General features: G+C 45.2%; 1 protein-coding gene across 1 annotated transcript in view; it reads left to right on the top strand.

The window, feature by feature from the left end:
• LOC124277705 (sorting nexin-14-like) overlaps positions 1 to 27,322 on the top strand; it is a 121,307-nt gene extending 93,985 nt beyond the window's left edge. The window contains exons 22-32 of the mRNA XM_046713433.1: positions 366 to 513; positions 1,824 to 1,929; positions 2,100 to 2,140; positions 3,574 to 3,644; positions 9,161 to 9,215; positions 9,604 to 9,727; positions 13,929 to 14,093; positions 24,016 to 24,046; positions 24,147 to 24,211; positions 25,955 to 26,046; positions 26,309 to 27,322. Coding sequence (XP_046569389.1) covers positions 366 to 513; positions 1,824 to 1,929; positions 2,100 to 2,140; positions 3,574 to 3,644; positions 9,161 to 9,215; positions 9,604 to 9,727; positions 13,929 to 14,093; positions 24,016 to 24,046; positions 24,147 to 24,211; positions 25,955 to 26,046; positions 26,309 to 26,386 — 976 coding nt within the window. The 3' untranslated portion in view covers positions 26,387 to 27,322. The remainder of the gene's footprint in view (positions 1 to 365; positions 514 to 1,823; positions 1,930 to 2,099; positions 2,141 to 3,573; positions 3,645 to 9,160; positions 9,216 to 9,603; positions 9,728 to 13,928; positions 14,094 to 24,015; positions 24,047 to 24,146; positions 24,212 to 25,954; positions 26,047 to 26,308) is intronic.
• Positions 27,323 to 27,611: the final 289 nt, after the last annotated feature.

Genomic DNA, 27,611 nt, shown 5'->3' with positions numbered 1-27,611 from the left:
GAATAATCAGATAGTGACAATACTATTGTCTACCTTCAGTCGTTGTCTCAAGGTTAGTGTTATAACGTCCTGCTACGACATGCACACAGTAGGTCTGTTAAAACTGGACACAGGAATGACATGTTTTATCATAGAATGGAGGTACCCTGGAAAACTGCATACTTACAAAATATTAAGCAATGCAAAGACAAATAAGGAAAATATTTTCCTGAGGGAATAATCAGATAGTGACAATACTATTGTCTACCTTCAGTCGTTGTCTCAAGGTTAGTGTTATAACGTCCTGCTACGACATGCAGACAGTAGGTCTGTTAAAACTGTCATTTACACGGATGATAAACAATGCTTGCTTGTCCGATTTGCAGACGCTACACTGAGTTCTATGTGCTGGAGCAAAAGCTGGTAGAATTCCATGGAGAATTTGACTGCCAACTGCCTCCAAAGAAGACATTTGGTACTAAAAACCAGGAATTTATAGAGGGAAGGAGGGAGGTCGTCGAGCAGTATTTGCAGGTGAGTTATATAGCATGTGCAGATGAGATAAGAGGTGTATAGGGTGTGCAGATGAGATGGGAGGTGTATAGGATGTGCAGATGAGATGGGAGGTGTATAAGATGTGCAGATGAGATACATAGGATGTGCAGATGAGATGGGAGGTGTGTAGGATGTGCAGATGAGATGGGAGGTGTGTAGGATGTGCAGATGAGATAGGATGAGATGAGGGAGGTGTGTAGGATGTGCAGATGAGATGGGAGTGTATAGGATGTGCAGATGAGATGGGAGGTGTATAGGATGTGCAGATGAGATGGGAGGTGATAGAGATGTGCAGATGAGATAGGATGTGCAGATGAGATGGGAGATGTATAGGATGTGCAGATGAGATGGGAGATGTATGGGATGTGCAGATGAGATCGGAGGTGTATAGGATGTGCAGATGAGATGGGATGTATAGGATGCAGATGAGAGATGAGATGGGAGATGTATGGGATGATGCAGATGAGATGGGAGGTGTATAGGATGTGCAGATGAGATATAGGATGGAGCTGTAGGATAGGATGGGAGGTGTATAGGATGTGCAGATGAGATGGGAGCTGTATAGGATGTGCAGATGAGGTGGGAGTTGTGTATGATGTGCAGATGAGATGGGATGTGCAGATGAGATAGGATGTCAGATGAGATGGGATGGGATGTATGTCAGATGATGTGCAGATGAGATGGGATGTGCAGATGAGATAGGATGTCAGATGAGATGGGAGATGTATGGGATGTGCAGATGAGATCGGAGGTGTATAGGATGTGCAGATGAGATGGGAGCTGTATAGGATGTGCAGATGAGATGGGAGGTGTATAAGATGTGCAGATGAGTAGGGAGGTACATAGGATGTGCAGATGAGGTGGGAGGTGTGTAGGATGTGCAGATGAGGTGGGAGGTGTGTAGGATGTGCAGATGAGGTGGGAGATGTATAGGATATACAGATGAGATAGGTGTATATGATGTGCAGATTTCAGGTTTATACAAACCTGTAAACAAGATAATTTACCCCCTGAAATGTACATGAATTCTACATCAGCCCTCATATCTATTCTTCATATGACGTCACAGAGACGCGCCACTCTGATTGGTTGAAATTTTGTTCGCAGGTGGGAATTGTGCACTGTTGTCAAAAAGGTTGATTTAAGTTAATTAGAGATCAAAATGAGTAGTTTTAATGATGGGGTTTCATTTATAACGATGCCAGTTAGTGATTTATGTATTTGTACCCCACTAGAGTATGTGTGATCTTTAAGCTGTTTTTTAAATGCTGACCTGAATATGTTTGCAGAAGCTGCTGACAAAGCCACACCTTAAAGGAAGTGAACTGTTGAAAAGATTTCTTTCCTCAGACAAAGAAGAGTTTACCACAAGTCTCTTCACTGACATCAATTTGGGTAAGCATGGACCAAACCGAAGATCTAATGTAGACATTTTTCGACTTAGGATTCCTTGTAAACCACTGGGTGGAAAATCAGCTGTCCCTTCATGTCACTTGATGTCTGTATTACATTGATGTACTTTAAGGAGATGAGGTATTATTCCACCCCTCTGTTTCTTGTTGCAGGCAAGCTTGTCAAGGCAATGCCAATGAAGTTAGTCAAAGAGGTATGTAGACAGTATGTTTAGCTGACCTGATGTAATGGCTTATGTCCAGCACCAGTATCTGTGAACATCTTCTCCCCACAAATCACTGGAGAAGTGAAACTGAAACTTGATAAACCTGTTCACCAGTGGTGACACAAGAGTTTGTTCTGTTCACCTGTGGTGACACAAGAGTTTGTTCTGTTTACCTGTGGTGACACAAGAGTTTGTTCTGTTCACCTGTGGTGACACAAGAGTTTGTTCTGTTCACCAGTGGTGACACAAGAGTTTGTTCTGTTCACCAGTGGTGACACAAGAGTTTGTTCTAGAGCTTCCAATTCAATTTTCATAAAGGTCTCAATGACCATTGATGGCCGTAACCCAGTCACCTGTGTACAGAAGGTAGTTAAATTTGGAATATGTGGAATCAGCATTGGGGATTTACATTTTATGTTCTATTTTTGGAATGGAGCCGAAACTTATTATGCTTGTTCTGTCAAATCATGCATGAATCAATGTGAAACGTTATATGCAGCAGGTATATGGAAAAACATAATAGTTTTGGGGGAATTGTTATCCAGCTGTGACCTTTGACCTGTATGTTTCTTGTCTTCCTTGTGTTGCTGCATTTTTAACTTCACCTCTGAAACATTGTCTGTGGAGAGAAAGCTAGTTTTTCTTACACAAGTTATGATGTCTTGGTATTGAACTTTGTCACTATGATGAGGTTGATGCATATTTCCTCACAAGTCTGGTGAGCTACAGAGCCTTGTGCCCCTGTTTTATATGACCTGGGACTATGGTTTATCAATAGGCAATAACTTTACATTGTATAATGTTTGTTCGTAAATTGTTGTGGCAATAAATGGTATGCTTTATGAGTGTATTTTGTATAAAACATATGAAATTGTGATGTAAAGCCAAGTTGCTGGTTCTGTGTTGATTACACATACAATGGAAGTACTATTTGACAGGTACTCTTGCTCTCCAGTTTGTGTGGGTAGTTGTCATGTGTTGTCAGTTGATGATGTTGTCACCCTTAATGACATCTGTAATGAAACTTCTACTGCTTCTCAATAATAAAAGCAAAAATGAAAACACATCCATGTCTACATCATGTTTAGGGCTCTAGTTAAAGTTTTCTTATTCAGATTGGCTAAACAAAGATAGTGAGACTAAATGAAACTTAATGTTCTTCTGTTGAGTTGACAGTAATAATTGTGCAGTACTGTTAAGTATATAAGATTATCCTACAGTCATACTGGAAGTCTAACGTCAGAAATGAGATCATGGTAATTTATTAATACATTCTACCATGAGTCATAAATGTCTTCCCATCAATTTAGACTTCTTCCAGTCCACTGACATACCATCCTATTACTGACGATCAGAGTAGGATTAAACTCATTGGTCTGTTTGAAGATGGTTAACTGTTTGTATTTCACTTATCTGTACAGAGAGGTCAGCACCTTGACCCTTTCCTCCAAGCATTTTTCCAGTCCACTGAGGCACCTCGTCCTCGGCCCAGGTAGGTACCACATCTTGACAGTTTACTCCACCACCTCTCTATACAGAACCCTCACTCCTCCACCACCTCTCTATACAGAACCCTCACTCCTCCACCACCTCTCTGTAGAGAACCCTACTGACTCATCTACCACCTCTCTATACAGAACCCTCACTCCTCCACCACCTCTCTATACAGAACCCACACTCCTCCACCACCTCTCTATACAGGAATACAGGGCTCTCACTCCTCCACCACCTCTCTGTAGGGAACCCTACTGACTCATCTACCACCTCTCTATACAGAACCCTCACTCCTCCACCACCTCTCTATACAGAAATTCAAAAACCCTCACTCTTCCACCACCTCTCTATACAGGAATTACAAAACCCTCACTCCTCCACCACCTCTCTATACAGAACCCTCACTCCTCCACCACCTCTCTATAAAGGAATACAGAACCCTCACTCCTTCACCACCTCTCTATAAAGGAATACAGAACCCTCACTTCTCCACCACCTCTCTATACAGAACCCTCACTCCTCCACCTACTCTCTATACAGAACCCTCACTCCTCCATCACCTCTCTGTAGAGAACCCTCACTCCTCCACACCTCTCTATACAGAACCCTCACCCCTCCACCACCTCTCTATAGAGAACCCTCACTTCTCCACCACCTCTCTATACAGAACCCTCACTCCTCCACCACCTCTCTATACAGAACCCTCACTCCTCCACCACCTCTCTATACAGAACCCACACTCCTCCACCACCTCTCTATACAGGAATACAGGGCTCTCACCCTCCTCCACCCACCTCTCTGTAGAGAACCCTACTGACTCATCTACCATTTCTCTATACAGAACCCTCACTCACCACCTCCTATGCACCTCCTCTCCACCACCTCTATAAAGGAATACAGAACCCTCACTCCTCCACCCACCTCTATACAGAACCCTCACTCCTCCACCTCCTCTCTATACAGAACCCTCACTACTCCACCACCTCTCTATACAGAATCCTAACTCCTCCACCACCTCTCTATACAGAACCCTCACCCCTCCATCACCTCTCTATAGAGAACCCTCACTTCTCCACCACCTCTCTATACAGAGCCCTCACTCCTCCACCACCTCTCTATACAGAACCCTCACTCCTCCACCACCTCTCTGTAGAGAACCCTACTGACTCATCTACCACCTCTCTATACAGAACCCTCACTCCTCCACCACCTCCCTTTACAGAACCCACACTCCTCCACCACCTCTCTATACAGGAATACAGGGCTCTCACTCCTCCACCACCTCTCTGTAGGGAACCCTACTGACTCATCTACCACCTCTCTATACAGAACCCTCACTCCTCCACCACCTCTCTATACAGAAATTCAAAAACCCTCACTCTTCCACCACCTCTCTATACAGGAATTACAAAACCCTCACTCCTCCACCACCTCTCTATACAGAACCCTCACTCCTCCACCACCTCTCTATAAAGGAATACAGAACCCTCACTCCTCCACCACCTCTCTATACAGAACCCTCACTCCTCCACCACCTCTCTATACAGAACCCTCACTCCTCCACCACCTCTCTATACAGAACCCTCACTCCTCCACCACCTCTCTATAGAGAACCCTCACTCCTCCACCACCTCTCTATACAGAACCCTCACCCCTCCACCACCTCTCTATAGAGAACCCTCACTCCTCCACCACCTCTCTATACAGAACCCTCACTCCTCCACCACCTCTCTATACAGAACCCTCACTCCTCCACAACCTCTCTATAGAGAACCCTCACTCCTCCACGACCTCTCTATAGAGAACCCTCACTCCTCCACCTCCTCTCTATACAGAACCCTCACTCCTCCACCACCTCTCTATACAGAACCCTCACTCCTCCACCACCTCTCTATAGAGAACCCTCACTCCTCCACCACCTCTCTATAGAGAACTCTCACTCTTCCACCACTTCTCTATACAGAACCCTCACTCCTCCACCACCTTCTATAGAGAACCCTCACTCCTCCACCACCTCTCTATAAAGACCCTCACCCCTCCACCACCTCTCTATAGAGAACCCTCACTTCTCCACCACCTCTCTATACAGAGCCCTCACTCTTCCACCACCTCTCTATACAGAGCCCTCACTCCTCCACCACCTCTCTATAGAGAACCCTCACTCCTCCACCACCTCTCTACGCAGAACCCTCACTCTTCCACCACTTCTCTATACAGGAATACAGGGCTCTCACTCCTCCACCACCTCTCTATACTGAAATTCAAAAACCCTCACTCTTCCACCACCTCTCTATACAGGAATTCAAAAACCCTCACTCTTCCACCACCTCTCTATACAGGAATTCAAAAACCCTCACTCTTCCACCACCTCTCTATACAGGAATTACAAAACCCTCACTCCTCCACCACCTCTCTATACAGGAATACAGGACCCTCACTCCCCCACTACCTCTCTATAGAGAACCTGCACTCCTCCACCACCTCTCTATACAGGAATACAGGGCTCTCACTCCTCCACTACCTCTCTATAGAGAACCCTCACTCCTCCACCACCTCTCTATACAGAACCCACACTCCTCCACCACCTTTCTATACATGAATACAGGACCCTCACTCCTCCACGACCTCTCTATAGAGAACCCCCACTCCTCCACCACCTCTCTATACAGGAATACAGAACCCTCACTCCTCCACCACCTCTCTATAGAGAACCCTCACTCCTCCCCCACCTCTCTATACAGGAATACAGAACCCTCACTCCTCCACCACCTTTCTATACAGGAATACAGAACCCTCACTCCTCCAACACCTCTCTATAGAGAACCCTCACTCCTCCACCACCTCTCTATACAGAACCCTCACTCCTCCACCACCTCTCTGTAGAGAACCCTCACTCCTCCACCACCTCTTTATAGAGAACCCTACTGACTCATCTACCACCCCTCTATACAGAACTCTCACTCATCCACCACCTCTCTATACAGAACTCTCACTCATCCACCACCTCCCTATACAGACCTTGTCACCCTCCACAACCTCTCCTTTCTTGGGCGGTGGGGTAGCCTAATGGTTAAAGCGTTGGCTCGTCACGCCGAAGACCCGGGTTTGACTCCCCACATGGGCACAATGTGTGAAGCCCATTTCTGGTGTCCCCCGCCGTGATGTTGCTGGAATATTGCTAAAAGCGGCGTAAAACCAAACTCAGTCAGTCAGTCAGTCTCCTTTCGTTGGTAAGAGAGTCTGCCCAGATAAATTTCACAATTCTTACAAATATGTCCATTTTACACTTGATTGCCGCTTTTCCTGAATCCACAGGTTTAGCTTGAATAACATTGTAAAAGTCCATGGTTCTGTGTTGTCTATCTTCTTAGTTAATGTTTCCTGTGTACATCAAAGGGGGGGCATGAGGACATCATAGCAGAGACAACGGGATGAGAGATAACAATACACACACACAAAGAGATGTTTTAGTACAGGCATTTCGGGCTGGACAGACTGCAAGGACTATTGGTTTGTCTTGTGAATTCGGAGGAAGCTGCCTTTGACTAATGAAGTTGATGAAGCAGATGATCCATCAACTGTTAAGATGGAGATACCAGGAGATACTTTTCAGGTAATCCACTGCCATCGAGACAGTATGACAAAGGCAAGTTTTGATTCCTAGTCCCTACTAGCGAATCTTCTTGGCCAATTTACACTGTTGAGGAGGGATTATTATCAGTTAGGTTCATCCATCTCTTCAGAGACAAGGAACATGCTGTATTGTTAGCTCTTCAGTGAGTAATATGAACAGGCCTTCGAAGTACTTAAATCATTGCAGCTCAACCGAGTAATCCCTTAAGTCAGGCACCAGCCTGGGCAGTTCTGGAAAACGGATCTCTGGCATGACAGCAGAAACAGGCCAAGTTTCATTCCAAGGGATATGGGAAAGGATTTCACGCCAAGAAGGATAGAAAGTCCAGGCCTAAATTGTCTTGACTCACCTCAAACTTTCCAGACATAAGCAGTCTGGATCTTGACCTTGACTAAAGACAAGACATGACCTCCCAAGATGGAGTCTTCAGTCCTAAGTCAGACAATCTCTACTGGAGACTCTCTGATCTCCATAGACCTGCAGGATGTGTATCTATATGTTCTGATCCATCCAGACTCTCAGCGATACCAACACTTTGCGGTCAATGAAAGACTCTTCCATTTCAGGGTTCTACTGATTGGAGTATCAGTCACTCAGTGGCTAATCCCTATCATCACAGCTCCAGTCCCAGGGTATATACATCTTCAGTGTTGAAGAATTCACAGGAACCTGGACGATTTACTTGCTCTAAACGCTGATGTGGATGCCTGTTTAGAAGACTCTCAATACCTGCCGACTTTCTTCAGGAATTTGGTGTTCTTTGTTCATATGGAAAAGTCAGAGCTTAGATCCAAGAAAATGCATTATTCGACACCGACCGAAGCCAAGTTTGTCTTCCAGAGGAACTTTATCGAGAGGTCAGATTCAAGATAACAGAGTTTCAGCGATCTCCACACATCAATGGATGTCATTACTATAGCTGCTCTCACTTCTCTGCAGGATATAACATTCAGAAACTGTCTGCATCTACAATACAGTCAAGATTTGATCAACCAACATCCAGGGACATAGCTGGACTCTGTCATAGTGCCTTAGGATCTAGTGTTTAGGGACCACACATGGTAGAATATTCCTGAAAACAGCCAATGACCCAAAAACAGTACCGAGTAGTGCAGCATTTTTTCTATATCTTAGGAAAGATCTCTTTTGCATTGCACCATAGAAGACCATTCGCTCACTAAGCAAGGGTTTCATGTTGGTAAGGATCTGATTCTTGTTATTGTGCTACGATCTTTTAATGCAACAAGACAACTCATAACTACAAAATAGGATTTATCAGTAGTATCATCAGGATTATTGTGTCATCCTTTTGAACCTATGGAAACATGAGTTTAAAGTTCGAGTTTAAAGCCTGAAATGGTTGACTATGAGTAAAATTGGAATCGGATAATGGATGGATAAACCAGAAGTCATGGTGATGTCATAGTGATGTCATCAGAAATACCATTAACCGAAAATGACATCACAGTCCACGATAATATTAAATACCACAGCAAGAGTTGTCACAACAACCGAACTCAGGTCTGTTTGTCTTATCAGTAAGCATTAAGAGTTTTATGGTTGTCTTCCTGACTTAGTTTGAGATACTCCCAACCTACCGTATATTACCGTAGATAAGCCGTGGGATTTGGCAATCAAGTGTTAGAGGGAGGTATTCGTAAGAATTTTGGAATATTATCAACAATTATTATAGTATAATAGTGTTCTAACCTCTAACATTTGAGGTAAAAGCCCACCAGATATCCCTTCCGTGAGGTATCCTAGGAAAAATTATGAGGTTTCCTTCACTTCCACGAATTGTTATCATTTTTGATAATGTTTCAAAATTGTCCTTTACAAACTGCATTCATTACACTGAATATGACTGGATTGTCTTTTAGTAAACTGGAAAGGAGAGGATCTGATGCTTCACAGAGGTCAACATCCAGTGAGAAGGTGAGTGTATGGGTTTATGAAGCGGTAACAAATCTTCCAAAAGCCATACAGGGGATTGTAATAATCATGTTGAGTGTGATAGATGTCAGACAGTTCAAACTTGACAAAAGTCACCAAAGAATTATAACAACTAATGATAAAATAATTTATCAGTACTCACTGTTGTAAGCGATAATAACAAAATTTGCTCAGGAGATCATGTGTATTGGCTTGGTTAACAGTGCCAAGACACTAGTTTGCCATCGCGATGGACATGTCATCCTTATGTGAGCCGGAATTGCTTGATCCCCGGCATTATACACAAACATAGAACAGCCTCATGTTGTGGGCTTGTACTTGTGGACAGAAGATTTATCAGAATATGAAGCACTTTGCTCTCTCTTTACAGATGTATTCCTCTTTGTATGAGAACAATGCAGGGTGTGGCTTCCGAGGGATGACTCCGTCCACAGCCGCCCCACCTATTGTCACCCGGGAGGTAGAGGGCGTGTTTGATTCCCTCATCTATGTCGGTAAGTTTCACTGTGCATTGTCTGTAGGAAGTGGAGCTGGATTTGCTTACATTGTCTGTAGGAAGTGGAGCTGGATTTGATGATGTTGTCTGTGTGGGAAGTGGAGCTGGATTTGCTTATATTGTCTGTAGGAAGTGGAGCTGGATTTGCTTATGTTGTCTGTGTGGGAAGTGGAGCTGGATTTGCGTACATTGTCGGTAGGAAGTGGAGCTGGATTTGATGATGTTGTCTGTGTGGGAAGTGGAGCTGGATTTGCTTACATTGTCTGTAGGAAGTGGAGCTGGATTTGCTTACATTGTCTGTAGGAAGTGGAGCTGGATTTGCTTACATTGTCTGAAGGAAGTGTAGCTGGATTTGATGATGTTGTTTGTGTAGGAAGTGGAGCTGGATTGGCTTATGTTGTCTGTGTGGGAAGTGGAGCTGGATTTGATGATGTTTTCTGTATAGGAAGTGGAACTGGATTTGATGATATTGTCTTTGTAGGAAGTGGAGCTGGTTTTGATGATGTTGTCTGTGTGGGAAGTGGAGCTGGATTTGATGATGTTGTTTGTGTAGGAAGTGAAGCTGGATTTGATGATGTTGTCTGTGTAGGAAGTTGAGCTGGATTTGCTTATGTTGTCAGTGTAGGACCTGGAGCTGGATTTGCATTATGTTGTCTTTGTAGGAAGTGGAGCTGGATTTGCTTATGTTGTCTGTGTAGGAAGTGGAGCTGGATTGGCTTATGTTGTCTTTGTGTGAGGTCGAGCTGGATTTGATGATGTTGTCTTTGTAGGAAGTGGAGCTGGATTTGATGATGTTGTTTGTGTAGGAAGTGGAGCTGGATTGGCTTATGTTGTCTGTGTAGGAAGTGGAGCTGGATTGGCTTATGTTGTCTTTGTGTGAGGTCGAGCTGGATTTGATGATGTTGTCTTTGTAGGAAGTGGAGCTGGATTTGCTTATATTGTCTGTGTGGAAAGTGGAGCTGGATTTGATGATGTTGTCTTTGTAGGAAGTGGAGCTGGATGATGTTTTCTGTATAGGAAGTGGAACTGGATTTGATGATATTGTCTTTGTAGGAAGTGGAGCTAGATTTGCTTATATTGTCTGTGTGGAAAGTGGAGCTGGATTTGATGATGTTGTCTGTGTGGGAAGTGGAGCTGGATTTGATGATTTTAAGGGAAGTGAAGCTGGATTTAATGATGTTGTCTGTGTAGGAAGTGGAGCTGGATTTGATGATTTTGTCTGTGAGGGAAGTGAAGCTGGATTTGATGATGTTGTCGGTGTAGGAAGTGGAGCTGGATTTGCTTACATTGTCTGTAGGAAGTGGAGCTGGATTTGATGATGTTGTCTGTGTGGGAAGTGGAGCTGGATTTGCTTACATTGTCTGTAGGAAGTGGAGCTGGATTTGCTTATGTTGTCTTTGTGTGAGGTAGAGCTGGATTTGATGATGTTGTCTGTGTAGGAAGTGGAGCTGGATTTGCTTATGTTGTCTTTGTAGGAAGTGGAGCTGGATTTGATGATGTTTTCTGTATAGGAAGTGGAACTGGATTTGATGATATTGTCTGTGTAGGAAGTGGAGCTGGTTTTGATGATGTTGTCTGGGTGGGAAGTGGAGCTGGATTTGATGATGTTGTCTATGTAGGACATGGAGCTGGATTTGATGATGTTGTCTGTGTAGGAAGTGGAGCTGGATTTGATGATGTTGTTTGTGTGGGAAGTAGAGCTGGATTTGATCATGTTGTCTGTGTAGGAAGTAGAGCTGGATTTGATGATGTTGTCTGTGTGGGAAGTAGAGCTGGATTTGATGATGTTGTCTGTGTAGGAAGTGGAGCTGGATTTGATGATGTTGTCTTTGTAGGAAGTGGAGCTGGATTTGATGATGTTGTGTGAGTAGGACATGGAGCTGGATTTGATGATGTTGTCTGTGTAGGAAGTGGAGCTGGATTTGATGATGTTGTTTGTGTAGGAGGTGGAGCTAGATTTGCTTATGTTGTCTGTGTGGGAAGTGAAGCTGGATTTGGATGTTGTCTAGATTTGCTTATGTGTGTCTGTGTGGGAAGTGAAGCTGGATTTGATGATGTTGTCTGTGTGGGAATGTTGTCTGTGTGGGTGGAGCTGGATTTGATTATGTTGTCTGTGTGGGAAGTGGAGCTGGATTTGATGATGTTTTCTGTGTAGGAAGTGAAGCTGGATTTGATGATGTTGTCTTTGTAGAAAGTGGAGTCTGTGAGGAAAGTGGAGCTGGATTTGATGATTTAGGATGATGTTGTCTGTGTAGGAAGTCTGTGAGCTGGATTTGATGATGTTGTCTGTGTAGAAAGTGGAGCTGGATTTGATGATGTTGTCTTTGTGGGAAGGAGCTGGATTTGATGATGTTGTCTGTGTAGGACATAGAGCTGGATTTGATGATGTTGTCTGTGTAGGAAGTTGAGCTGGATTTGATGATGTTGTTTGTGTAGGAGGTGGAGCTGGATTTGCTTATGTTGTCTGTGTGGGAAGTGGAGCTGGATTTGATGATTTTTAAGGGAAGTGAAGCTGGATTTGATGATGTTGTCTGTGTAGGAAGTGGAGCTGGATTTGATGATTTTGTCTGTGTGGGAAGTGGAGCTGGATTTGCTTATGTTGTCTGTGTGGGAAGTGGAGCTGGATTTGATGATTTTTAAGGGAAGTGAAGCTGGATTTGATGATGTTGTCTGTGTAGGAAGTGGAGCTGGATTTGATGATGTTGTCTGTGTGGGACATGGAGCTGGATTTGATGATGTTGTGTGTGTAGGACATGGAGCTGGATTTGATGATGTTTTCTGTGTAGGAAGTGAAGCTGGATTTGATGATGTTGTCTTTGTAGAAAGTGGAGCTGGATTTGATGGTGTTGTCTGTGTAGAAAGTGGAGCTGGATTTGATGATGTTTGTCAATGTAGGACCTGGAGCTGGATTTGCTTATGTTGTCTTTGTAGGAAGTGGAGCTGGATTTGATGGTGTCGTCTGTGTAGAAAGTGGAGCTGGATTTGATGATGTTGTCTGTGTAGAAAGTGGAGCTGGATTTGATGATGTTGTCTTTGTGGGAAGTGAAGCTGGATTTGATGATGTTGTCTGTGTAGGACATAGAGCTGGATTTGATGATGTTGTCTGTGTAGGAAGTTGAGCTGGATTTGATGATGTTGTTTGTGTAGGAGGTGGAGCTGGATTTGCTTATGTTGTCTGTGTGGGAAGTGGAGCTGGATTTGATGATTTTTAAGGGAAGTGAAGCTGGATTTGATGATGTTGTCTGTGTAGGAAGTGGAGCTGGATTTGATGATTTTGTCTGTGTGGGAAGTGGAGCTGGATTTGATGATGTTGTGTGTGTAGGACATGGAGCTGGATTTGATGATGTTTTCTGTGTAGGAAGTGAAGCTGGATTTGATGATGTTGTCTTTGTAGGAAGTGGAGCTGGATTTGATGGTGTTGTCTGTGTAGAAAGTGGAGCTGGATTTGATGATGTTTGTCAATGTAGGACCTGGAGCTGGATTTGCTTATGTTGTCTTTGTAGGAAGTGGAGCTGGATTTGATGGTGTCGTCTGTGTAGAAAGTGGAGCTGGATTTGATGATGTTGTCTGTGTAGAAAGTGGAGCTGGATTTGATGATGTTGTCTTTGTGGAAAGTGGAGCTGGATTTGATGATGTTGTCTGTGTAGGACATAGAGCTGGATTTGATGATGTTGTCTGTGTAGGAAGTTGAGCTGGATTTGATGATGTTGTTTGTGTAGGAAGTGGAGCGGGATTTGATGATGTTTTGTCTGTGTAGGACGTGGAGCTGGATTTGATGATGTTGTCTGTGTAGGAAGTGGAGCTGGATTTGATGATGTTGTCTGTGTAGGACGTGGAACTGGATTTGATGATTTTGTCTTTGTGGGAAGTGAAGCTGGATTTGATGATGTTGTCTGTGTAGGACGTGGAGCTGGATTCGATGATGTTGTCTGTGTAGGAAGTGAAGCTGGATTTGATGATGTTGTCGGTGTAGGACGTGAGGTTGGATTTGATGATGTTGTCTTTGTAGGAAGTGGAGCTAGATTTGATGATGTTGTTTGTGTAGGACGTGGAGCTAGATTTGATGATGTTGTTGGTGTAGGAAGTGAAGCTGGATTTGATGATGTTGTCTGTGTAGGAAGTGGAGCTAGATTTGGTTACATTGTCAATTACTTTCCAACAGTGTTATTGTCATGAGTGAAGATATATGCATGTTTCAGCACGTCATGTGTACAAGGTGCCAGCATGGTTCCACCATATCCTGATGACCATAAAGATTGTGGGCAAGAACACAATTGAGTCTTACATGGAGTGGTACCTGGACAACAAAATTGAGAAGCTGAAGCAAGAACATCGAGTTGTCAGCCTCATACACCTGCTCAGAGGTAACAGTAATATTTTAAGAGTATTTGCAGAAGCCAGATAACCACCAATACACGACACATGAAAGATACCAAGGGCTTCTGCAAATCATAATACAGTGGACCATGCTAAGTATAGCACTAACTTGGAAATAGCACGTGATAATGCATTACTCCAGAACTTTACATAGTTTTCAAGGGACTAAAGTTTTACACTGACTGATAGTTTTGTCTGTAACACAAACCCGTCACAACCTGATCTCTGTCAGCATGTAACTCCAGTAATCGAAACTGAAGTACACAGTTTGATCAGCAGATCGCATCAAATCAGTGTTTATATCTGCAACCATTTAAAAGCTGCAACTAAAATAACACACTACTGACGTATATTTTTCTGATTAAATAATAGTTTCAGATACAATTTTTTCCGATCATTGCAACAAAATCTATTAAAGCTATGTTTTGGGGTAACTTTATAGTGAATCACAGGTAGAGTGGAAGAACACATGTATTCAAATGATTACTATTTCTGTTGTAGTTTATAAGAAAATATATATGGAAAACTCAATCTCTTAGTTGTACATTCATCTGCAACACAGGTCAGGGTATCTGAAAACAACCTTAACATTGCACTTGGTCATAGTGGCTGCCTTGACCTACAATCTTCGAGGTATTCATGGTATAATGATGACTACAGAACAACTTCTGTTTCATGGATATCACCTACTATGTTATCATCAACAGGGCTGAGCCAGTATAATGACAGGGCACGGGGGTATGAAGACTACAGAACAACTTCTGTTTCATGGATATCACCATATATGTTATCATCAGCAGGGCTGAGCCAGTATAATGACGGGGCACGGGGGTATGAAGACTACAGAACAACTTCTGTTTCATGGATATCACCATCTATGTTATCATCATCAGGGCTGAGCCAGTATAATGACAGGGCACGGGGTATGAAGACTACAGGACAACTTCTGTTTCATGGATATCACCATCTATGTTATCATCATCAGGGCTGAGCCATATAATGACAGGGCATGGGGGTATGAAGACTACAGGACAACTTCTGCTTGATGGATATCACCATCTATGTTATCATCAGCAGGGCTGAGCCAGTATAATGACGGGACACGGGGGTATGAAGACTAGTAGTATACACCATGGGGCTACGGGACCAGGTCCCTCGCAAGGGCTCAATTTAAAAATTGAGCCCTTGAGAAGTCCCTAATCCCGTAGCCCCATGGTGTATACTACTACTGAGGTGAATGCAAACTTTGATGAAAATCGGTCGAATAGTTTCTGAAATATTGACTTTTAAGTGAGCGTGGGGTCGGTCGGGAGAAAAGGCTCGGGTCGCCTCGGGGGTGGTTGCTCCTCTGAGCACTGTGGGCGTACGAGTCGCAGTGCGTGTGCGTGTGTCTCTCTCGGCTTGGTGTACGGGTGGCTGGAGAAACCATCATCACACGGTGGGTAATGTGTAAGGGACTGTGTCGTGAGGTACGATCATCAACTCCTCTGAGACGAATGCTCTCGGCGGCCCGTTTTTCAAGTAGTACAAGTTCGGTTTGCCGTCTTTGATGTCGACCAGGTCGATGTTGTACGTTTTCACCATATCAGATCGGTGGTGCGTTTTCTGCTGTCTCCCTTGTATTCACCCGGCTGGTTTAAGTACCTAACGCTGACACGGTCCGGTAATGTTTTCTCTGTTTTATCGCGATGTGCCGTTGGTAACGATTCGACTGATTTCATTTTCATGGCTTTGACGGGTCTTTTGCCAACGAATCAGGTGACTTCGTTGTTGATGACATCCACCACTCGTGGCTAGCGTACAACCCATTCCGTGTTTCTGTTTCCGGGATCAATTAAATCCTGCGAGTATTGGTGCGAGAATAGGCGTTCGGTTAGGGTGCGATTGAATCTCTCAACGATGGCTTGGTAATGGTGAGCTCCCACTATACCTAGTCTCACTTGGACTTTGTGCTTGGCCAGCAGCTGTGACACGGCTGCCATGAACTCGCATCCGAGATCGAAATGCAATACGGCAGGCCATGTCAAGCGACTGCGTTTGTATATGCATTCTAAGGCTTTGGCGACTTCGTTCGAATCTTTCGTTGTCAACAGTTCGGCTTCCTTATAGCGACTGGCGATGTCGACAATGGTCAGGGCGTACTTATAGGTTTTGCGTCTCACTCTGTCGTGAGGCAGAAACTGGAGGTCGGCTTGGTAGATGCGATTCGGCGTCGAAATGTCGAATTTTCTTCTCGGGATGTACTGAGGCACCAGCAGGTAGACTTGCCAGATGGCTTGTTTTTTGAGCCAGGCCTTGGCTTTCTCTTCCGAGACTCGAGCGGCTTTGGCGAGTTTCGGGATGGCGTCCGTGCCTTTCCAGTACCCGTGTGGGCTGCGATAAATTTTCTCCATGATATATGTACGCATGTGTGCGTGCGAAAGCGTTCAATTATTTGATAGGCGTGTGTGTGTGTGTGTCCGTACGCGTAAGTGGTGACTCGTTCGATGGTGATCCATCGTTTCGTGTCCATGGGAGACAGCGAGGTATTGGTGATTCTCAGTCCGTATATCCTGTGTCTGTCGCTTCTCAGCATGTTCATTTGGTGTTTGAACGTTTTATTCTTGAACAGGGCTTCCTTGAATCTGGCGTGCTTGATGTGTGTTTTCACCACGTGTTTTTTCACGCCTTTCGCCTTTCGGATTTCGTCGTTGTCGGCTTTCTTGATGGAATACGTCTTGGGTCTCAAGCCGACGTACTCGGCGATCGGCTTGCCCGGGCATTCGTCCTTCATCTTGCCAAGCACTTTTTTGTTCTTTAGGGTAGTCGCTGGTGTCGTACAGGTGCGTGTGTTTCATCATGTCCTCGTACACGTCCTCGGTGCGAATTTCCATCAGCAGGGAATCCGTGTCCGTGTACAGCACTTTGCACCTGTCACCGTACTGCTTTTTCATCTTGTTGTAGTAGAAATCGTACATCAAGTGTTTGGATAAGTCGAGGATGCTCATCCCCACGTAAACGGGCCGGTTGAATTTGATGTAGCTTTTGTTCATGTGCAGAGCTGCCATGTCGTCGTCGAATATCTTGCTTCGGTTGAACGCTGGGCTGGCTATAAGTTTCCTGAGTTTTCCTTCCTCGCTGGATCTGACTAATTTCACGTTAATGTGTTTTCTCAAATTCTCCATCGTTTTGTCGAACACCAATTTGTTCATGAGCTTGTACAAGTTTTTTTCGAAGTCGCTCGTGGCTTGTTTTCGCAGGTTCGCGTTCAACCGAATCTAAGGTTCCATCCATGGACTTTGATGGAACTGGAATGCCCTGTGTATTTTCGTGAGTTCATTCCCAGCGACAAGTACAGCTGCAGATTGCGATATTTTGACTTGTTCATCAAGTTCGGCACAAGTTTTTTGACGTTAGCCAGCTTGTTGTCTCCCAGCAAGTTTCGTTGATATTCGGACATCCAGTCTGGGTTCACCATCAATCGTTCGGGAGCCAGGGGGATAGGTGTTGTGCGATTCATGTAATTCTCGGGGGTACTTCAAGTCCACTTCGAGCATGTAACCTTTGTTCGAATCCAGCGCGATGCTATTCATGTCGATATCGGACAGGCAGACGACCCATTTAAAACCCCCTGTGGGGAGATAAGGACTCATGGCACAGCCGTACAGGTTGTTGGCATCGAGATAGAGGATGTGTTTGGCCGGTTTGCTCGAGTCGTAGCCTTTCACGTATTGGTTGTTGGCTTTCGCTTATCGCTTGGATGCCATCGAAATCCCGCCTCGTATAGGCCTTTCTCCACGAACAGGTGCATGTCATAATCTGTTAACAATTCCAATTTAACTCTGGTCTTTTTCAACGAGATGTCCTAAGAGAGACCGAGGGAGGAGAAATAGCACACGGGGTCAAGGCCGTACTGTTTCGAGCACGTTTTTCTGAATATCTCAAACACGTCGGCCAGCAGCAGCACGTCCGTTTTCAAGTACAGGTCGTGTTAGTCGCCCAAATTCTTGCAGCCCAGTTTGTCCCACACGTTGAGCGCGTGCACGTAATCGTCCGGGGTGATGGCCGAGTCGGTCAAGTTGCTGTAAAATTGGTCGATGGGAGGTAATCGCGTCTCGTCGAACTTGGACCAATGGTCCATGTATTCGTAGGGGTAGATGCCCTTCCTCAGCAGCAGAGGTCGAGTCTCGGCGTCGGTGTATCGATTGGTGATGTCGAAGTCGAACTGAGTGCTGTCGATAAATCTCAGACTGTCTAACGAGAACGAGATGTACTTTTCCATTTTGGGGGGGGGGGGATGCACGTTATTTTGCCGTAGACCTTCGCGATGGCCTAAATCGGCTAAATCGTGACATTTATGTTCCGCTTCCACTTCGACCGCGTTTGACGTTCGTAATTTGGAGAAGAGAGAAATGCTGCCTGAAAATGCGAGGGTGTTGACTAATGCACCGTTAGGGCGTTGACTAATTTTTGTGGTGCTTGGCTAAACCACCTTTACTAACGGTGGCGACTTTTTTAGGATTCTTGGTGGTGGTGACTAGTCGTATCAGTGTCGTCAGCGTTGCTTCCTCCGTCGGCGTTGGCGTTTCCTCCTCCGGGTGTGCATCCATGTTGTACATTATTATCATTATTATTTTTTTCTTCTTTAAATTGACAATGCTTTGCCATGATGATCGCCGCAGTCACCGGAGCCCAAAACATGCCGTATCTGTGGTACAGCCAATGACCGGATCTTTCTCGAGATCTTCCCACAGGTAAAGTCGACGTTCCGGCGGAATGGGAAGGAAGTGAGCCGCTACACTGGCGTAGACTTGTGTTATGACAGACCCTATGGTTTTCGTCATTTCGGCGCCGAGTCTGGCATCGTATCTCACATACAGCTTGTCGATTTCTTCGGCTGGCATTTTGTGAATTTTATTGGTCGCCCCCACCCAAGTATTGTTTGGCTTTGCCACCAACCGCGAGCGCCACCAATCCATCTCGCTTGTTGTTTTTATTATTATCGTCATCATTTGTTTGAGGAGTTCGTCGCATTCCATCTTATAATGTAACGATTTTTAAGTCTAATAAAATCAAATCCGATGTACGCGAATCACAGCGAGATGAAAGTCAACATGCACGATTTTTAAGTCTAATAAAATCAAATCCGATGTACGCGAATCACAGCGAGATGAAAGTCATCATTTTGCTTGAGAATTTGCTTGAATTTTGCTAGAAATTTGCTTTAAAGCTAGTTGACTTTATATTCCACGGGTTGGTCGGTTTTCAACAGGAGTTTCGGCGAGCTGTTTCTTCACTCATTCTCGTTCTTGTTTGGTCGGGATCACGTCGTTTTCTTGCAAGCAGTCCTCGAATGAATCCCTGTCCATGCAGTGAAACAGGTCGACCCATCGCGTCTGTTCCCATAAATCTTTCAGCACCGAGTTGAAATTCTGAGTCAAAACCCGAACGCTGTGCTTTGTGTGTCGTCCCGCGAAGGCCAGGTACGACAGCGCGTCTCGTTTTTAAACCATTTCCTTGTTGGCGCTGCAGTCGTCCAGGACAAACTGCGTCAATTCTCCTTTCAGCTTGTCGTGGTAAGCGTGCAACCAGTCCTGCAGACGAATTCCAGGATCGATTTTGTGCACGTCCGGGTCCGTCATCACCCACGCTCTCTCCGTGTACGTCTTGTTCACCCGTAAAGTCGGGCAGAGAATGACGATATGGTCGACATGTCGTGATAGTAACCTTCCAGCATGTCTAGCACGAATGCTGTCTTGACGCACCTCATCTGACTGCATATGATGGCGCAGTGGGGATCGCGAGGTAAATTAATAAATGGCTTGCACGAATCTTCCATTGTCTATATTGAGTTGCGCGTCCATGATCACAATATAAATTTAACTTGACGGCCGGATTTTGAGCTTTTTTGGTGATTTGGATGGTGAACCCCTTGCTGCCGTTGTCGATGCGATGTCCCTGCCGTGTAGTCTGTCGTCGTCTGTGGATCGCATGTCGAGCCACAGCGCGTAATGCTTATCAAGGTACTTACCGAGCGTCAACCCAGGTGAAACCCAGGTCTTTGGCGACGTCGTTTACTTCCGGCGAGTGTCGCTTGACGGCCGGTAGTTTTTTTATCTCATCTCATAGCTGATAAGCTTGCATGCCTTGGCTGAACAGCTGGTTCGGCACACCTTCGACGGTCACTTCCACTTTCGTGATCTCGGGATTCCAAGTGAGTTCGCTGTTTCTTTGAAACGGCTCGTATTCCGCCACAGGAACGATCAAGATGCCTTTCATCAATCAAGCCGGCATGTTCAGGTTGATGTTCTACAGCACGCGATCGTTCAGGATGGACAGCTTTCCCGAGTACTGGTTGCGAAGCTGCCGGGCCAGTTCCGTGCTCGTGACCATGTCGGACTCAAGCAAGATGTTGTCGAAGACGTAGCTGGCTTCGGTGCCGTCCGGCGTGTAGATAACTTTGCCGTCATTGTTCGTCGAGCCGGTATGCAAAACCGTTGGTATATCGTCAGACGCTGAGGCGACGACTATTTCTCCTGTCGTTAAATTGTCGAGCTGGTCTTGCGTGACACCCAACTTTTGTTCGCTGGTCGCAATGACGATTTTCGTGTTGTAGCCAACGACTTTGTGGATCCTCAGTTGCATGTCCAACGTCACGCCGCACCCCGTCGTCGTCGCTCACCACACTGCGAAGTTGAATTGATTCTGCGAGAACTGCATCTGGTTGTTAAACCAAACGTGTACTGTTTTCACATTCGTGACCGAAAGCCTATACATTTTTAATATATCAATAAATCGAGCTCAAAAGTGGGAACCATCCTTGCATCCACCACAATACTTGGTTGCGTGAGATTGGTAGCACTTATATTATCACTTTTAGAATAAAACACTCTCAGTTTGTACATATTTGAATTGTTATATAGTATACAGATCTAATTTTTCAATATGTACGTGACGCTTCTGGGAATCACGAGCAGCGAGTCCATTCAACTGCTGCACGCCATCGATAACACGTCGGGTCAGCTCGAAGTCAGGACTGTTATTACAGCATTTGCATGCTGAACGACGAAATTTTCAAACCCATCGATAACGTTAAAGACCGGGGGAAAATCCATCAGGCGAGAACTCTCGGGCTGCCGTCGAACGACATACGACCGCAAAGCACCTCCGCGGGTTCGAGATATCCCAGCCTCATCGTCGATCACAAGGTGTTCGTTCATCTCGATCAGGTAAGCACGACTATCAAATCACACACCACGCTCGTAGTAGATGTCTATCTCGCAGGCGCTCGTGGGTCAGAACGAACACTTTTGACTGGGTTGACAATACGCTGGTTCGCTAGACACAATCACCAACTGTGTCGTATCTTCATAAGACCGGGATTGACACCCTTAGTAAGCCTTGATGGAGTGCGTGTTATAGAAAAAAAATTCGATTCATGTCTCGAATATTTACGTGTACGATAATCTAAACCTTATCAGCCTCAAATACATGGATCGGATATTAACGGAAAACCAATTAAATATTATTTTATAAAAAAATAAATAATATATACAGGATGGGACTGTACCCATTTGTGGATGAAGTAGCAAAAACACTGGAAACCATAGACGGGTTTCGTTTGCGATAGATATGCGAGATCAAACAACAACTAGAACGTGAACGCGATACGCGGTCGGCATTACAGAAAAAATATCACAGGGCTGTCAATTCCGTGGACGGTGTTGACAGCGCTATGGTTTCCGTCGACATGGGATTAGGCGTGGCAGGTGTCGGGTTATTATCCACCATCGTGGCCGCACCTGTGGTGCTAGGCATCGAAATAACAGCCGGAGTGGCAGGGTTGATGGGATTGACCCTTAAGTTCATATCTCGCAGACTACAACGTAAAGCATTGAAACACGGCGAAATTAGAATTCTATCCGAAGCGAAGTTAAACACGATAGACGATCATATTTCCACAGCGCTCACCAACTCTAAAATCTCTGAGGAAGAGTTTCGTTTGGTGCTATCAGAAATCGCAAAATATCACAGAATGAAACAAGAGATTCGAACCACGTCTCCTAAAAATGTCGTCATCAACGAAGACGAGAAAAAAAAATTAAAAAAGGGAAGCAACAGGCCCGGCAAGCCTTCATTACGAAAACCAAACAAATCATAGAAGGAGATTCACAATAAAAATTTTTCGCAGATATCAACATAACGTAGCCAGCCGGACAGCCAGCTCAGCGAGCTGTAGGTGAATAGCCAAGCCGAGAGACACACACACACACACTGCGACTGGCTCACAGCGCTCATTTGGTGATACCGAGACGGTAGCGAGGCGACCCGGGGGAACTGCCGAGAGATGCGTTTCATTCACCTTCAGACATCTGTAGCCTCGTTAGTCAGCCGGCCGTGCAGCATCATAGCCGAGCCGAGACACACACGCACACACACACTTATACTCGTCCGAGGCGCTCACTCAGAGCAACCCCCGAGACGGTAGCGAGGTGATGACTGCTGAGACCTGCGTTTCATTCACCTTCAGACAGCTCACACAAGTACGTCCCAACGAGATGGTAGCAAGGCAGCTTGGGGGAACTGCAGAGAGCTGCATTTCATTCGGCTGAAAACACCTCTCGTCTCGCTAATATATAACAAGTACGACAATACGTTGGATTGTTAGCCTTTCGCCAGACCGACCCCATGCTCACTAAAAAGTAAATATTTCCGAAACTATTTGAACGATTTTCGTGAAATTTTGCATGCATCTCGGCAGATGGTTACGCTATAGCATTGGGAACACTCTCGATGACTTCATTAGATTAATTAAGACTTAATTACGACAAAAAGTTGGACATTTTGCCTTTTCCCGACCGACCCCATGCTGACTTAAAAGTCAATATTTGAGAAACTATTCAACCGAAACTTTTTGCATGCACCTCAGTAGTATACACCATGGGGCTACGGGATTAGGGACTTCCCAAGTGCTCAATTTTTAAATTGAGCCCTTGCGAGGGACCTGGTCCCGTAGCCCCATGGTGTATACTACTAGACTACAGGACAACTTCTGTTTCATGGATATCACCATCTATGTTATCATCAGCAGGGCTGAGTCAGTATAATGACAGGGCACGGGGGTATGAAGACTACAGAACAACTTCTGTTTCATGGATGTCACCATCTATGTTATCATCATCAGGGCTGAGCCATATAATGACAGGGCAGGGGGGTATGAAGACTACAGGACAACTTCTGTTTCATGGATATCACCATCTATGTTATCATCATCAGGGCTGAGCCAGTATAATGACAGGGCACGGGGGTATGAAGACTACAGGACAACTTCAGTTTCTTGGATATCACCATCTATGTTATCATCATCAGGGCTGAGCCATATAATGACAGGGCATGGGGGTATGAAGACTACAGGACAACTTCTGCTTGATGGATATCACCATATATGTTATCATCATCAGGGCTGAGCCAGTATAATGACAGGGCACTGGGGTATGAAGACTACAGGACAACTTCTGCTTGATGGATATCACCATCTATGTTATCATCATCAGGGCTGAGCCAGTATGATGATGGGGCACGGGGTATGAAGACTACAGGACAACTTCAGTTTCATGGATATCACCATCTATGTTATCATCAGCAGGGCTGAGCCAGTATAATGACAGGGCACGGGGTATGAAGACTACAGAACAACTTCTGTTTCATGGATATCACCATCTATGTTATCATCAGCAGGGCTGAGCCAGTATAATGACAGGGCACGGGGGTATGAAGACTACAGGACAACTTCTGCTTGATGGATATCACCATCTATGTTATCATCATCAGGGCTGAGCCAGTATAATGACAGGGCGCGGGGGTATAGAAACTCCAGGACAACTTCAGTTTCATGACAACATATTGATACATCTGTGTTCTTGTTTCCAGACACCCTGTTCTTTGACACAGACCCTCCAAGGTAAGTACCTGGTGCTGTGTGACAAATGGTGTAGTGTATATGTTGACTGATGTATCTGTGATAGTGTCCCATACTCAACCTTCTGTTTATCTGTGTACAGGACTGAGGCCCAGAAACGAGCTCGGTACAAGGAGGTAGTGGATGGTAGTATAGACTACATTCCAAGTAAGTTCAGCAATAACCAGGTTAGTTGATTAAACAGGTGTAGAGGGGTGTATGTGCTACCAAGGGTTGGTCTGTTACTGAGTGTAGAGTGGTGTCTGTGCTACCAAGGGTTGGTCTGTTACTGAGTGTAGAGCTGTGTACTACCAAGGGTTGGTCTGTTACTGAGCATAGAGCGGTGTGCTACCAAGGGGTGGTCTGTTACTGAGCGTAGAGCGGTGTGCTACCAAGGGTTGTTCTGTTACCTAGTGTAGAGCGGCGTGCTACCAAGGGTTGGTCTGTTACTGAGCGTAGAGCGGTGTGCTACCAAGGGATGGTCTGTTACTGAGTGTAGAGCAGTGTGCTACCAATGGGTTGGTCTGTTACTGAGTGTAGAGCCGTGTGATACCAAGGGTTGGTCTGTTACTGAGTGCTGAGCGGTGTGATACCACGGTTGGTCTGTTACTGAGTGTAGAGCGGCGTGATACCAAGGGTTGGTCTGTTACTGAGTGTAGAGCGGCATGATACCAAGGGTTGGTCTGTTACTGAGTGCTGAGCGGTCTGCTACCAAGTATTGGTCTGTTACTGAGTGCTGAGCGGTGTGATACCAAGGGTTGGTCTGTTACTGAGTGCTGAGCGGTGTGATACCAAGGGTTGGTCTGTTAATGAGTATAGAGCGGTGAGCCACCAAGGGTTGTTCTGTTACTGAGTGTAGAGCGGTGTGCTACCACGGTTGGTCTGTTACTGAGTGTAGAGCAGCGTGATTACGGTTGGTCTGTTACTGAGCGTAGAGCAGTGTGCTACCAATGGTTGGTCTGTTACTGAGTGAAGAGCAGTGTGATACCAAGGGTTGGTCTGTTACTGAGTGTAGAGCAGTGTGCTACTAATGGGTGGTCTGTTACTAAGTGTAGAGCAGTGAGCTACCAAGGGGTGGTCTGTTACTGAGCGTAGAGCGGTGTGCTACCAATGGTTGGTCTGTTACTGAGTGAAGAGCAGTGTGCTACCAATGGTTGGTCTGTTACTGAGTGAAGAGCAGTGTGATACCAAGGGGTGGTCTGTTACTGAGCGTAGAGCAGTGTGCTACCAATGGTTGGTCTGTTACTGAGTGAAGAGCAGTGTGATACCAAGGGTTGGTCTGTTACTGAGTGTAGAGCGGTGTGCTACCAAGGGTTGGTCTGTTACTGAGTGTAGAGCGGTGTGCTACCAAGTATTGGTCTGTTACTGAGTGTAGAGCGGTGTGCTACCAAGGGTTGGTCTGTTACTGAGTGTAGAGCGGTGTGATACCAAGGGTTGGTCTGTTACTGAGTGTAGAGCAGTGTAGTACCAATGGGTTGGTCTGTTACTGAGTGTAGAGCGGCGTGATACCAAGGGTTGGTCTGTTACTGAGTGTAGAGCGGTGTGCTACCAAGGGTTGTTCTGTTACTGAGTGTAGAGTGGTGTGCTACCAATGGGTTGGTCTGTTACTGAGTGTAGAGCAGTGTGCTACCAAGGGTTGGTCTGTTACTGAGTGCTGAGCGGTGTGCTACCAAGTATTGGTCTGTTACTGAGTGTAGAGAGGTGTGCTACCAAGGGTTGGTCTGTTACTGAGTGTAGAGCGGTGTGATACCAAGGGTTGGTCTGTTACTGAGTGTAGAGCGGTGAAGTACCAATGTGTTATTGGTGTCAGAAATTTGTTAAGGTGTTTGTTCTGCGAAGATAGAGGTAATTCTAGTATCCTGGGTCACTGTGTGTAGTAATTATGGTGTTGTTTCTTCCATATACTTGCAGAAGCATTTGCTGCAGTAGTTGGGTCCAAGAGTCATGTAGAAGGAACCAAGTTTTTACTGGAGTGTCTGCAGCAGCCCAAGCTTAACAAGCAGGTGAGAACACATTGATGGGAGCAGTGAAATCCACACAGTGGCAGTTTCGGCCAGGTTGTATCGTCAGTCTGTCTGCTGGTTTAAAGAACACTTTTCTAACACTTTTCATCCATGTAGATTATCCAATAATGTAAAAGGTACATTTATGTGACCAGTTAGACAGTTAGTCTCAGACTAGAGACTGCTATGGATGTTTTCTCATTTTATGTTTAACTTTTTACTGTTTATTTCAGAATATTTACTGTAGATTATTATTTTTCAGCTGAGTTTTGTGTTTTTGGACATCGTAGTACAAGAACTATTTCCTGAACTCCGGGAGAACACACCCAGCCCTACTTGAGACATGTCCTGCATCCTCCTCAACCTCTTCTTGTCTGTGTCCTGCAGGATGCAGTCACTGACATTATCTGATGCTGTTTGGCTGGAGCAGCCTCACTGGAAATACTCACTTTGTGACAGACAGTGTTCACCTTTGTGGACACACAGCCAATGCAAGTTAGTATAGCTGTGACATGACTTCCAGGACCAGACTGTGTGTGTACAAGCTGGCGACACTGGGAAATACTGGGGTGTCAATGCCTCGCAGTTGTTGATTATTTTACTGTATTGCACAAATTTAAGTATTCTTACGTTAAACTCACGGGAAAGTTATCTCAAAACGTTAATAAATGTTTGTAGAAACATTTTGATGAAAGTCCCCAGTGTGTCTACAGCCCTTTATTCACCAGCATATATATGATATATAGTACTGGCAGGGCCATCATACCCCAGAAGGATTATACTGGCAGTGCCATCATTCACGAGTAAGGATTGTACTGGCAGTGCCACCATTCACCAGCAAGGATAGTACTGGCAGTGCCATCATTCACCAGCAGAGATATATAGTACTGGCAGTGCCATCATTCACCTGCAGCGATATATAGTACTGACAGTGCCGTCATTCACCAGTAAGGATAGAACTAGCAGTGCCATCACCCACCAGCAAGGATAGTACTGGCAATGCCATCATTCACCAGTAAGGATAGTACTGACAGTGCCATCATTCACCAGTAAGGATAGTACTGGCAATGCTATCATTCACCAGTAAGGATAGTATTAGCAGTGCCATCACCCACTGCGAAGGATAGTACTGACAGTGCCGTCATTCACCAATAAGGATAGTACTGGCAGTGCTATCATTCACCAGTAAGGATAGTACTGACAGTGCCGTCATTCACCAGTAAGGATAGTACTGGCAATGCCATCATTCACCAGTAAGGATAGTATTAGCAGTGCCATCACCCACTGGGAAGGATAGTACTGGCAGTGCCATCATTCACCAGTAAGGATTGTACTGGCAGTGCCATTATTCACCAGTAAGGATTGTACTGGCAGTGCCATTATTCATCAGTAAGGATAGTATTAGCAGTGCCATCACCCACTGGGAAGGATAGTACTGGCAATGCCATCATTCACCAGTAAGGATAGTACTGGCAATGCTATCATTCACCAGTAAGGATAGTATTAGCAGTGCCATCACCCACTGGGAAGGATAGTACTGACAGTGCCGTCATTCACCAATAAGG

Source organism: Haliotis rubra, unplaced genomic scaffold (assembly GCF_003918875.1).
Source record: "Haliotis rubra isolate DU_JTF1 unplaced genomic scaffold, ASM391887v1 Scf226, whole genome shotgun sequence".
Classification (NCBI taxonomy): Eukaryota; Metazoa; Mollusca; class Gastropoda; order Lepetellida; family Haliotidae; genus Haliotis; species Haliotis rubra.
This window is presented reverse-complemented; position numbering and strand designations above follow the sequence as displayed.